Source organism: Grammomys surdaster, unplaced genomic scaffold (assembly GCF_004785775.1).
Source record: "Grammomys surdaster isolate TR1022 unplaced genomic scaffold, NIH_TR_1.0 126051, whole genome shotgun sequence".
NCBI lineage: Eukaryota > Metazoa > Chordata > Mammalia > Rodentia > Muridae > Grammomys > Grammomys surdaster.
Window position 1 is genome coordinate 5742734 of NW_021620862.1, and position 14264 is coordinate 5756997.

Here is a 14264-nt window from a genome sequence, read left to right on the forward strand (position 1 = left end):
GAATAAGCCAAATTTTCTTTCTCCAAAGGCGATGCATATTTCCTTCTGTTGGGAGCCAGGGAGTTACTGACCTGAGTCTGCAGAGCACCTCTAACTCAGGAATCTAAGATTGAGGGAGTTTTCTCCATGTTATTTGTCTAGGGCTTATTTTTCTCAGTAAGAAAAGGCATCTGTTTATTGTTTGCAGTTATTCAATTTAATTTAAAATAATCTCTCAAATATTTATTAAATTTTACAAATGATCTTGAGTATCACAGTTTATATCTACATTCTACTCCTTAAGCTGCATCTTTGCACTTGCCAGGTCAGTGTAAAAATTTGAGAGTTGGGGCTAGAAATGGCTCACTGGTTAAGAGCACCACTGCTCTTGCAGAGGATTCAGGTTAAGTTCCCAGCACCCATGTGGGAGCTAACAGTTACCTATAATGTTAGTTCCATGGGTTCTGAAGCCCTCTTTTGCACTCCACGGGTTCTGTGTGCACATGGTGCACATACATAATGCAGACTAAGCACACATACACATAAGTACAAATAAACTTTAAACAAGAATTTGAGAGCCGGGCGGTGGTGGCGCACACCTTTAATCCCAGCACTTGGGAGACAGAGGCAGGCGGATTTCTGAGTTCGAGAGTTCGAGACTAGCTAGCCTGGTCTACAGAGTGAGTTCCAGGACAGCCAGGAGACAGAGAGAGACAGTACACAGAGAAACCCTGTCTCAAAAAAAAAAAAAAAGAGTTTGAGAAGGTAAACAATCCATTATTGCATTCCCTTACTGTCTTTAGAAGTAGTCCGTTTCCTTCAGTATTGTCCTGAGATTAATAATTTTGGCTCTTCATAACTTAATAGTAGCTACTTTGATGGCCAAATTTGGTCTCTAGGTTGCAGATTTGGTAACATGTATTTTTTTTTTTTTATAAAACTGTAGGATCTAGTCCAGGCTAGTGAGCGATTAAAAAACCAATCCAAAGAGCTGAAAGATGCACACTGTCAGAGGAAACTGGCCATGCAGGAGTTCATGGAGATCAATGAGCGACTAACAGAATTGCACACCCAAAAGCAGAAACTTGCTCGCCATGTCCGAGATAAGGAAGAAGAGGTGGACCTGGTGATGCAAAAAGCTGAGAGCTTAAGGCAGGAGCTGCGCAGAGCAGAAAGAGCCAAGAAAGAGGTCAGTAGCTAGGCAAATTCTATAGTATTTCTGGAGTAGTGCTTTAAAGTACACTTAGACTAGTGAAGTAATATGCATTCCAGTCTTTAAGTTCTGAAAAAGTTATTTTGTAGCTTGGTACTATTAACTACTGTGAATCTTGCCATTCAAGCTATAAATTCCCTTGGAAAAGTACTTTCAAAAACTAACCATGAACCCTGTACATTTCCTTTTATGTTAAAGCTGGAAGTTCACACTGAAGCTCTAATTGCTGAAGCATCTAAGGACAGAAAGCTCCGGGAGCAGAGCGAACATTATTCTAAGCAACTGGAAAATGAATTGGAGGGACTGAAGGTATTGTTGATATTTATGACTCCTAATAATTTTCTTCTGTGTAAAATTAATAGGAGTGTTAGCTCATTATCTCTTTGGTGAAGAATGAAAACTACCTATGCTTCCAATCTAGTATTCTTAATTCTTACCAGTAGGAAGCTGATACACATTTGCTAATCACATTCAGTTGTTCAGTGAAGAGTAGGAATTCACAAAGGACTGCCTACCTGAACAAGATGGCCTGGTAGTCTGCATACATGTGTAATAAGATTCCAAGACTCCCAATATCTGTCACTTTTTTCTTGTGACAATGTATCTAGCTAAGGGAACTTAAGGAAAGAAACATTTATTTTGGCTGACAGTTTGAGGGGTATTGTTTATCATGGCAAGGATGGTGTAACTGTAGGATCTTAAAGTCATCTTGCATCTGCAGTCAGGAAGTAGAGAGAGATGAACACTGGGACTCATTACCCAAACAGAGGTAAACACCCTCTCTGTTTATTCAGTCTGAAACTCCATTTAGGGTGGGTGTTATTCTACCTAGGTTTACCCAGTCTAGAAACTTGCTCATAAACATGCACCAAAGTTTGTTCCTGTGGTAGTTCTAAAGCCCATAAAGTTGACCGTCAAGATTAATCCTCATGCCACCTACCTGCTTTAGAAATGATCCAGGAGAGGCTAATTCTGACTAGATGACCTAGTTTTAAATTCTAGACTGGGCAGTTACTAGCTGTGTAACACTGAATGGAACACTTCCTCTCTCCTGTTTTATCTTTGTCATCTGTAGTTCCTGCTCCTGGTGTATATAAATACATGTGTAAGCTCACACCTCATGGTGTTCAGCAATTCCTAGCACAGTGATGGTCTCACAGTCGCTGAGGAGAATGTCAGAATCAACTGAATGCATCTTAGAAAGTCTTGTCTTTTTGTACTGCTTCAGAATCCTTGTAATAACTGTAGCTTGGTTTGATGGCTGACTCACACATCTGTTTCCTCACCAGAACTGTAATCAACTTATTCAAAACATGCATTACTAACTTGTCCTCTGCACTTTATCGTGATTTAATACTTGTTTACTACATGTGCTATTCAGTGAATCAGTCATGAGGCAGACTTAGCCATAGCCATAGTGACTTAGTGTCAGTGTTTGCAAGTAAACAGTCTTCTCTGCTCTAAGAGGCATGAACTCTGATCTTTTTTTTTTTTTAATGTAATTCAGAAGAACTTGTCTCAAAACGCCGTAAACTGTCACAAATTGAGACCGTGGTCAGAGAAAAATCTCAGACTCAGAGTAAAGGTCGCATTAGCTTCTTTATTTATATACAAACAAATAGCGAAATGGGATCACATTCGTTTACACACACGCACGCACACACACACTCTTTACCAACCTCTGGTCTGGCCCGGTGTTCAGTGGTGCAGGTAAGGTTCCCGATGTGTCCGCCTGCGATTTGGCTTGGCTGGAAATAGATCCTGGATGTGGCCTTGGTTCAGGTGGAACTTGGTCCGTAAGTGCCTTTCAGACCAGCGAGAACAGCCTTGTAGACTGATGAGAGGGAATTCAGACTTTCTTGTTTGGTGACAGGCTACCTGGGGAGTGGGCTTGGATCTCAATGTGACATCAATGTGACAACATCTCCATGGGGCTGCAGGGGCAATTAATTTTGCATGAGCTAGACCGGAATTTTTAAGCTACTTTAAACCAATTAAAACAGAGACAGGAGTTTTATCACAGACAGCTTGGGTTCAGTTGCCATGGTTACCTCTCAGCCAATTACAATTAAGGGTATACTACTACATTACGTGCTTACCTTGCTTATCTTTTGCTGACACACTCGCTCCCAGGCCTGGCTTCCAAGCCACAATCATCTGTGATATTGAAAGACCCCCACGAGGGGAGACCCTCACTCAGGTCACGGGAGATTACAGCCACCCAGAAACTCACAAGAGACCGAACTTGATGCAAACCGCAAAAGGCTTTATTTGGGGATATCAGCCGGCTGAGGTCGAAACTCACAAGAGAAATGTTGACCTCCAGGCCAGAGGGAGAAGGGTATTTAAAGAGAAAAACCACAAACCAGGGGGGTTAAGGGGGAATCATAAAAACATCAGCAGACAGTATCATAAAAACAGTGGAAAGTCCCCCAGCCCATTCGATCATGTGGGAAACACCCTGTGTACTTATTTTTTTTTTCAAGAATTTAATCTTGTTTAATCATCTGTCATGTGGCCAGCCAGTCCTTGGAACAGCCCAGATGACTGGTATTTTCTTTATGGTCAACCAGTTCCTAGAACCCAGAGCCCAAAGCCTATGAACCAGATGACCTGCATTCTTGGTTCCACCCTTTTGTGGTCGGCTAAGTTCCTGGAGCACAGATGGCCTGGCTTCAGCCTCTGTATGCTAGGGGGCCTCAAAAAAGGTTTATTCTTTTTAATATCATTTTTCATTTTATTCCTTATAGAACTAGAGTGCATCCTAGAAGTCTTAGGCATTGATTTTGCTTAGCTTTCTTACTATTGTGACCAAAATACCTGAGAAAATAATGGTAAGAGCAGGAATTATTTTGCGTCAGTATTTTAGAAATCCCACTTAATAGAGCTTGGTTTATTGATTCTGGACCTATGATGAGGCAGAACATCATGGTGGGAGCATAAGAAGAAACTGTTTACTTTCCTTCAGGAACTGGAAGAGGCAGTGTAGGATGTGAGCAGGCTAGGACAGCCCTCAAGAATATGGCTCTTTCCCAGTGCCTTCCTCCCTCCAACTAGGCCCCACTTGTTTCTTTCCACTACCTTCCTGGTAAATCCATCAAAGGATTGATGCATGGGTTAGAACAGAGCCTTCCTTCATGATCTGTCTGAATCACAGCTGCTCTTACAAAGACACCTAGAAGAAGGGCATCATCCAGCCAAAGTCAGGATCAACATTAACCCACACAGCATTCTTTTCTTTCTAGCGTTATTCTACTTATCTTTGGTATATGCATTTACCTTTTAGGGCCAATATTGTTTGTATTCTGAGATTCCACATCATTTGATGAATAGATGAATATTACAATGATTATGATATCAGGTGATAATAACTGTAATGGAAATAGTTGTTGGGTTTTGTATCTTTGATAATGTAAAAAAAAAAAAAGAGTAATTATCAGTTCTATAGTTCTTTTCAAAATGCCACTGACCCATGAAATCATGGTTTGGAGGACCTTTGTCTTAAAGTAAAAGTAGGAGTTAGGCCAACAAAGGCTGGAGCATTTCTGGCTGAAGGAGCTGGAAATAGGTCACTGATGTGATTGTCCACTAGCTTCATAGACATTTTTTTTTGTGTGACTTGTGTGTGACGATGTCACAGTATCAATGCATGCTTGTAGACTTTTTACACCTCCAATAGAGTTGGAATCATGTGTTCTCACTAAGGCTTCTGTTTTACCACATTGCTGTGACCTGCGCTAGAATGATAGGGAATCAAGAACAGGAAAACTGGGCTGGAGGCAGAGGTAATGGAGACACACCTAAAGGGACAAGCATCACCACAAGACATCCATCACCTAGTTCTCAGCACATTGGAGATTTATTTGCTCCAGAGGGAAAGAGGGCAGGGAATAAGAGAAAAAGACAAGGAAAAAGAGAAAAGACCAAGGGGAGGTGGTGGAAAGCTCTGCCTCTTGATGGAGAGGAGACAATGTGGCCTGTAGGCAAATGGTGAAGGAGGGAAACTCAGTGTTAGGATGAGGTGTTTAATTTTAATTGGGCATGTTAATTAGGCAAACCAAAGGGAGCTTTTGATGGCTGGACTTCCAATATTTTGATGGCTAGACCTTGGTAGTCAACTTCAGAAAGAGGAAGTGGCCAAATAAATGCTAGCTTTAGGAATGTAATCTAAAGGGTTTTAGCAAGGCAGAGGGAATGGGGAAGGGCTAGGCCTGCCAGAGCTCTGATTGCCATTCTCCAGAGTCCCTTTAACATCTTCAGCAGCAGCAGCTGGGAAACCTGGCACTTTACAACACAATAGCAAAGGCAGAAGGGTTTAGCTGAGCTCAGTAGGGGAGCAGTCTCAGGTTTCAGTCATCCTGGAAGCTGTCTTTGATAGTTTCTACAAACATTGGCTTTATCTAAGGTTAGCCATTTGTAAACATGCTTACTCTGACCAGGAAAAGGCCTGGCCATTCCTCTGACCCTGATCTGGAAAAGGCTTTGCCTCCATTTCCGTCTTCTGAGGCATTAGGGTCCTTGACATGACCAAGCTCAAGTCAATAATATCCACTCAGGACTCCATCTGCTCCCCACAGTACATATTCATCACTTTGGATATTTTCATAAAATAGAACTTTCTGTAAAAAGCATATAAATAAAATTTTAAACCATCTTTTAGTTCCTTTAGGGATTTTAAGAATTTTCATTACAGTAAGAATAGTTTTCAGTGGTGCTTGTTGGCCTTGGGCTGTAATCTCAGGTCCTTGAGAGGCAAAGGTTTGGAAAGGGTTGATGGTTAAGCTCTGAGCAGCTTAATGAGACTCTTCCACAAAAGAAGTACAGAGAGGGCTGCAGGGAAAAGCTCAGTGATAGGACACTTTTTAAGTATCCTTTTTAAGTATGTCTAGTAAACTCCAGAACTGACCATAGGTTAGGCTACAAAATAATCTCATTGAATATAAAAAGATTGAATTCTGCAAAGAATCTTCTCTAGCCATGGAGAAGTGGAACTGGAAAACAACAGAAGAAAAACTTTGGTATTCAAAAATATGTGGATGTTAAACAGCACACCCTGAAACAACTAGTGAGCCTGTTGTGGGAGGTATTAGAAAATAAGGCAGCAGGCATGACCAGCTGGTTCCCAGCCTGGCCACCGCCTTGTTCCTGCTCTAAGTTCCTGCCCTAACAGCAGCACCAGCTGGCCAGGAGCCCCGGCCCAGGACCCATGAGATGTTGGTGTAGCTGCTGCCTCCACTGATCAGCTCCATAGTGTTCAGCCCCCAAAACCCAGGGAATATCCACCACCTCCATGTGGTAGATATAACAACTCCAGTACCCAGTAAAAATGAGACTCTTAATGCTTAAAGATTAACCAAATAGATTATATATCAACAAATATTCAATACAGAAGATGCCCACACAATTAGAATTGTCAACCCAAATTATCTAACCTTGATATGAATAACTGCTTGAGACATTTCCTGCCATCTCATTTCCCCTTCTCTTCTTTCTCTCTCCCTCTCCCAAACATTTCTGCTCCACCTCCCCTTCTACTGCCCAATACTTCTACTGCTCTAGCCTTCATTTTACAAATTAAGGTGGGCAGAAAGTTCACAAGAAGTCACCTGTATACTGATTCACTCCTCTGCAGCCCCTCCCAGGAAAGCTGAATTAGCATCAAAATACAAGACCAGGCCTATCCACACATGAGCCAAGTACAACCCACCAGGGAATTAGGATGATAGCGGACGTGCATCACCTCAGAGCTGTGGACATTGTGAAGGCTGTGTTCCCAGGGAAACTTGTAGCTTAAATGCTTGTTTAAAAAGATTAAAACCTCAAATCAGTAACTTAATGATGCTTTACAGAACAGAGAAGGGAGTACAAGAGCAAGCTAAGCTCAGAGATTGCTGGGGGGGGTAGGGGGGAAGCCTGAGTGGAGAGCTGAGGGTGGTGGCCCACAGGCTAGTCACTGAACTTAGGAGGCAGAGGAAGAACAGGAGAGCCAGGTCATTTTGGGTACATAGTTGAAAGTCAGCCTGGGCTACATGAGTTTCTGTCTCAAAACAAACAAACAAACAAACAACCCCATAAAAACATTAGATCAAGTCAATGAACCTGAAACTTTATTCGAGAAGATTAACACAATTGAAAAACTTTTAACTAGATGGAATGTTGGACTCTAAGATCTAAATGGGGGGGGGGCGTGCTCCTGAACGGACAGAAGATTTGATGCAATAACATAAGGTTTATTGTTGATAACCAGTGTACTGGGGTTCCATCGCATACAGGGAAGAGGAACCCCGAGCCAAAGCTGAGAGCAGTTTTTATACAGAGTTCACGAGGGCAGTTTTATCTCTTAAACAGTAACCACAAAGGCTGACCTCAATAGCGGTTCCCAGGTCTGGTCTCTAGGTGACTCAGATTTGCACATTATTTTTATGACAATGAGTGTTAGCTAAGTGGCTTCCATTTGCCCAGGTTTATTATGCTAAGGACCCAGCTTCCTGATTACCTCTTATCTTGGGCTCTTCCCCTGGAAGGTGTGTGTAAGTCTTTGGAATGTGCTCCTCCCAAGATGTGTTCTGGGACAGTTAATTTTCGAGTTTAAACCGAAACCTGAGATTCTTTCAATTTTAAATTTAAACCGAGACCTGAAATTCGTACAGGAACAGAAAGAGGAGAGAGAAGAGAAAAGGGAGAATGCAGATATTTCAAATCAGAAACAAAAGTGGGTGTTTTTTTATGGCCAACAGAAAGTAACAGAACTGTGTGCCAGTGGACTAGGTGACTGAGGTGAGACGAGTGACCTAAGCTGAGTCAGAGTCAGGTAGAAAGTCTGCGTGGGACTGTGTAGCTAACAAAAATGCTGATTGGGGAACTTAAACGCTTGTAACAAAAGTTCAGTGCCAGACTTCCCACTGGTGAACTGAACCAAACATTTAAAAAACAGTTAAAGGCTTTTTGTATTACTACTTTAAATTAATAAGATATAACAATAATTGACTTTTGTGGCTTAAGTGGTTGAATTACATTCTATGCAAATGATATCAGTATTTTTTTTCTTCCTTTTCTATGCCCAGTGCTTCTCTGACCTTTGAAAAGGGCTTTTTTTTTTTTAATTAAAATTACATGGAAAATAACATGAAAAATATTGAAAGCACAGGCATTTTTCTATTTTCCTATTTAAATATATTCATAAAGACTTATGTTTTTTTATTAAAATGAGGAATATCTCACTGTTGTTATATCTCTTGAGTGTTACCATGTTTGTGTGTGAGTTTTTACTACTAACAATGTTTTTATTATGTTTCTTATTGCTTCCTTTAGTATCTAGACTTTTGTTTATGGTACACTGTCATTTCTAGAACTAGTATATCATTTGGTTCTTTTTTGGAAAACAGTTGCATAGATGTAATATCTTTTAGTTTTCCTTACAATATTCATTTCTGTTGTTTCATATGCTAATCAGAATAACTAAAATTTCTGTGATACAGGAGTGGCATCTATTCTGTTGATAATATTTCTGAATTTAATGGATGAATTTCTGATGTTTCACTATTATTATTTTGTCTGATGGTTCAAAATACTTTATCCTAAAAAACTTACTGAATTCTCTCATAGTTTTATTGTAGGACTTGAAGGTAATACTTTGAATTACTGGATTTTACTAAGTACTTTATAAAAGCAAGGGTAGCTGTTAAGAGGGTCACTTAGACTTTCATCCTGTTGAAACAGTATATTTACTAATGTGTTCAGTTTCCATTGTTTCTGGCAAGGAAATGTCTGCTTTGTGGCAGGTTGTTTGTTTTTTGCTCATTATTTAATTTCATTTTCAGTGTTTTATTTGACTTTTTGAATTCTTACATAATACATGATTTATCTGTAATTTAAATTAGTGATCTCATCCAGTTTTAATTTCAGATGAAATTTTCTTTGAAACTTCTTATACATATATGTTGCCATCCCAATAACCAACTAGCAGAACAGCAAAGATGTTCTTGATGTGATTAGTTATGGAAATATGATGTGGGGGACAGACAGTGGGCACTTCAGAGGTGTGTTCAGGTATCACTTCACATGCATGAAAGCAGGAAAGGTAAATGAATATGTGAATCGGGGCTGGAGAGGTTCAGTGCTTAGGAGCACGCACTGCTCTTCCTGAGAACCCTAATTTGGTTACCAGTACTCAAATTGGGAAGCTGGCAATCACCTGGAACTATAGCTCCAAGAGAGTGAGCACCCTTTTCCAGCCTCCACATCACACATATAATGTGGTGTAATGACACACAGGCACACACATATACACATAAGTAAAAATTCTGAGGGTAAGACTCCAACTTCCTCTGACTCTTCTTAGTTCAAGCAGAGTTTCACATCCAGAAACTCTTGGATAGTCTGTATCTGGCTCATGGCAAATATTCCTTACTAGTGGTCACACTGCAGTGGGTTCCCTCTACTATTGTCTCTGGTCCACACCAGTTCCTTTTGTCCAATTATGTATTGCACATGTGAGAGAAAGAGATGGTGTTTATCTTTCTACATGAAGTCAACAACTATCATCAGTTGACTTAGAGTTACTGTTGTGGTGAAACAACAGGACCAAAAGCAACTTGGGAAGAAAGGGTTTATTTGGCTTATGCTTCCATATCACTGTTTATCATCCAAGAAAATTTCTTCCAGGATGAGAACTCAAACAGGGCAGGAGCCTCAAAGCAGGAGCTGATACAGAGGCTATAGAGGGGTGCTGCTTACTGGCTTTTTCAGCCTGCTTTCTTATAGAGCCCAATACTACCAGTCCAGGGATGGCACCACCCACAATGCACTGATTTCTCCCCCAATCAATCACTAATTAAAGAAAATGCCCTTTAGGCTTGACAGCATAATCTTATAGAGATATTTTCTCAATTGAGGTTCCGTCCTCTTAGATGACTCTAGCTTCTGTCAAGTTTACATAAAACTATCCATCATACCAGTGTTTCTGCCCTAATTGACTTCCCCCAAAGAACATAGTGTCCTTCCGCTCCTGATCTCTTGCTGTAATAAGCCTATACACATATGTTCTTTTAGTTTTAAAAATTCTATTCCTGTACACTTGGTCAACATTTTAGAGAATAAGAATTACCCCAAGAAATTTAAAAAACCCAAGGACTCTTAGAATTAGAGCCGATGACTTCACCTTCCCTTGTTCTCTGTACATTGACCAGTCGTGAGTCTCTGTATTAAACAAAGATGCTTGTGCAGTGGGGCTAGCCTGTGTGTTTCTGCTAATGTGGATAACTAGTAGAGCCTTCAGACTCTGCATATCTTCTCTTTCTTTTTAAAATATATTTTATTTGAGAATGTCATACATGTACATAGTGTATTTTAATCATATCCATTCAGACTGTCTCCCTCAAACTCCTCCTATAATCCCTCATTGACTCCCCATGCTAACTTCATGTCTTCTCCATTACCCCACTGAATCCAATTAGTGCTGCCTGCATGTACATGCATAAGGACTGTCCTCACCAGCAAGGACAGTTTGCCAGGAGCAAGACTCCAGAAGTAAACTGATTCTTCTTCCCCCAATAGCCAATGGCTTCTTAACTAGGTGTGAAGCCTTGTGAGCCCCTCCTTGATCTGCACTGGAATTTGGGCTGGCTAGGTCTTAGGAAGGTCTCAGGCAGGCAGCCACAGCTGCTGTGAGTTTGTGAGCATAATGCTCTGTTTTGTCCAGGACTCTGGTGAAGGGCTTCTCCCCACCTGTCTCTTACAGACTTCCTCTTCCTCTTCCTTAATGTTCTCTAAGTCCTATGGGAAACAGTATGATATAGATGTCAGTTAGAGCCGATGACTTCACCCTCCCTTGTTCTGTGGACGTTGACCAGTCGTGAGTCTCTGTATTAACCAGTGCCCGCAGAAACAAAGATGCTTGTGGAGTGGGGCTGACAGCTGCGCAGGTACAAAGGCGAGCATGGGGAGACATCGTGACACCTATTTAAAACAACGGTAGGCTTCACTAGAGTTGTGTTTGGGCCATGTTTACAGTACTATGTAAGAGTTCCATTCCATGAATCAGGCATTCAATTCAGCCCAAAGGTAGTTAATTACTCCTGTAATACTCATGCAGGAGCTCTCATCCTAAGTTCTAAACCACAGTTTTCCTCCTGCAGCTGGGCATGATGGCTGTCTTGTTTGGTTTTTGTCAATTTAATACAAGCTTAGACATATCTGGAGAGCAGGAATCTTAATTGAGAAAATGCCTCCATAACACTGGCCTGTAGGCAATTGTGTTGAAGATTTTCTCAATTAATGATTGATGTCTGAGGGCCTAGCCCACTGTGAATGGTGCCATCCTTAGCAGGTGATCTTTGGTTATATAGGAAAGTAGTCCTTTTCCATGGCCTCTGCTTCAGTTCCTGCTTCTAGGTTCTTGCCTCGACTTCCTCTGTGATAGACTGTGACCCAAGAGTCCTAAGCTGAAATAAACCATTTTCTCCCCAAGTTGCTTTTAGTCATGGTGTTTATCACAGCAGTAGAAACCCTAACTAAGACAGTAGTGCATGTCTGTCACTCAAGTACTTAGGCTTTGGGAGCAGAATGAAGATGAGGCTAACCTGGACTACATAGTGAGTTCCATCATGGTCTAAGTGAGATACTCTATTTTAGTGTTTTTCCTAAAAGTTAAGAGACTTGCTTTTTCCTAATGTAGATATAAAGATGTTCTGACCTTTGTCATTTCTTTCCATACAGTTACAAAAGCCTCTTTTCTTCTTGTACTTTCTAACTCAACCATGCCTTGTCCCATTTTAATCTTTTAAAGACATGGATGTAGTGCAACCTTTTTGACTGTTAATTATTACATATAAGATGATTAGATTTTTTTTCTTAAACATATATCAACAATTATCCTAGGTAGAAATTTAAATGTTGTGCTGGTTAGTTTTCATCAACTTGACATGAGCTAGGGTCATGTGGGAAGAAGAAACCTTGATTCAGAGAAGACCCCATAAGATGCCTGTAAGCAAGTCTACAGGGCATTTTCTTGATTAATGATTTATATGAGAGGCTTCAGATCACTTGAGGCGGTGCCTACTCAGGTGATCCTGAGTGACATATGTAAATGTAACCCTGGGGGAGGAGTGTTTCCATGCCTTCTTTGCTCCCAAGTGATGGCAAGATGTTTCTACACCCATTCTAGCCCATTTCAGCTCCCAAATAAATGACACAGAGTCCTGGTATTTTTGTAAAAAGACTTCAGGCATTATGCTGGGCACATTCTGAGCTATTCTAACCCAGCTATGCTGTCTACTTTCCAGCCATGTGGTCTTTACCTGCATCTGAATCTTGCCCTGGTTCGCCTTGGTCCATGTGTCCTCATAGCCGTTCTCTCATTGCTATCTTAAGGAGAATCCTCCTGGTCCATTTCCATGGTCTCTCCACCTCTCTTCTCTCCCTTTCTCTGTGGACTCTTTGGGACCCCCTGACTGTAATTGGAAGTCCCACCACCCTATTCTCTTCTGCCCAGCTAATTGGCTAATCAGCTCTTCATTAACCAATCAGAGGTAATGGAAAACAGTTTTTATATAACACTGAGACTGGAGATGCCAACATCCAGAGTACAACCAAGTGTTTGAGCATAGAAATTAATATCTGAAAACACTGTGTATAAAACCATCTCCCAACAGGCATAAGAAACCAGGCCGTGCAAGCCAATAAGAAGCACTCCTCTGTAGTTCTACTTTAGATCTGTCACCAGGTTCTTGCCTTAAGCTCCTGCCATCACTTCCTTCCCTTTCTTCCCTGGGTTGCTTTTGGTCATCATAGCAACAAGGAGCAAACTAGAACAAATTTAAATCAAGAAATCATATAAATGCCAGCAAAAAGTTTAGATTAATTTTTGATCTTAATATGCAGGCTTTCTAAAATATCGGAGACACAGACCATAAAAAGCATATAAATTGAGGAAAGTATTTGTAATATATGACAGAGAAATAATAATTTCCATATACATTTTGAGTGAGAATATATATAAAAATGATGTACCAATATAGCCCCTGATAGAAAAGAGTTGTTTCTTATTTTATTTCTTTAATTTTTTTGTTATGTATATAGCAAAAACAAATTAGCTACTCACCAGGAATATGCAGCATAGAACATCAGCAAGAGATAACTAAACTGAAAACTGACTTGGAAAAGAAAAGTATCTTTTATGAAGAAGAAATATCTAAAAGAGAAGGAATTCACGCAAGTGAGATTAAAAATCTGAAGAAAGAGCTGCATGACTCAGAGGGCCAGCAACTTGCTCTCAACAAAGAAATTATGGTTTTAAAAGACAAATTGGAAAAAAACAGGAGAGAAAGGTAAGAATCAAATCATTTTCTCATCTAGAAAATATCTACTATGTGTATGTTGTGTGCCAAGTCCTAGGAAACTCAGACAATAGGAATATCGAAGTTCCAGCAGGGAAAAGTCAAGATTGCTAAGCAGGCGACTCTAGTGCAGCATGGTGAGAAGAAGCAGGCGACTCTAGTGCAGTGTGGTGAGAGGGCAGTGGGGGAAGTGTGGAAGCAGCCCAAGAGGGGCTAGAAGGACCTTTGGGGCATGGGACCTGTCCAGCAGGAAGTAAGAGGGAAGTGCCCAGGAAGAAGTAGCAGAATGTGCTAGGACCTAAAAGAAAGAGAATCTCACACAGTCAGAAAACAAATGCTACTTACTGTGGTGGATACACACATAGAAAAACCGGAGTGGTAAAAGAAGAGACTATGGGGAAAAAAAAAAACACCCAGGTAAAGTTGTGGATTAATGCAAGGCCTTTGCACTTTGTCCTAATGGATCAAAGAGAAGTTACATAACAGTGCTTCTATTTTGGAATGGTCACTTGCTACCTTGTGCAGAACTATTTAGAAGCATGTAAAGGAATCCAGCTATAAAACAAGGCAGTACCGCCCCTCCGGAATTCCACTTCCCTTCTGCCCCTGCCTGGTCCTTTGGGCTAGGGCAGACACAGAGTTGGTCTGCTCCTGTGGAGATACTGAATCCTGATCCATCCTAGAGGAGCGACTGCACTCAGAGCAGCCAGTAAGAACTCCATCTCACTCCCTAAGCC

The 14264-nt window shown here is 40.9% G+C and overlaps 1 protein-coding gene across 2 annotated transcripts in view; it reads left to right on the top strand.

Moving 5' to 3' along the window:
* Cdc42bpa (CDC42 binding protein kinase alpha) overlaps positions 1-14264 on the top strand; it is a 214350-nt gene that overhangs the window by 129244 nt on the left and 70842 nt on the right. Inside the window, exons 13-15 of one of the 2 annotated variants that reach the window (XM_028755205.1) lie at positions 926-1168; positions 1391-1501; positions 13271-13518. In XM_028755205.1, the coding sequence (XP_028611038.1) occupies positions 926-1168; positions 1391-1501; positions 13271-13518 (602 nt within the window). The remainder of the gene's footprint in view (positions 1-925; positions 1169-1390; positions 1502-13270; positions 13519-14264) is intronic. The other variant, XM_028755206.1, reaches the window with a different exon arrangement.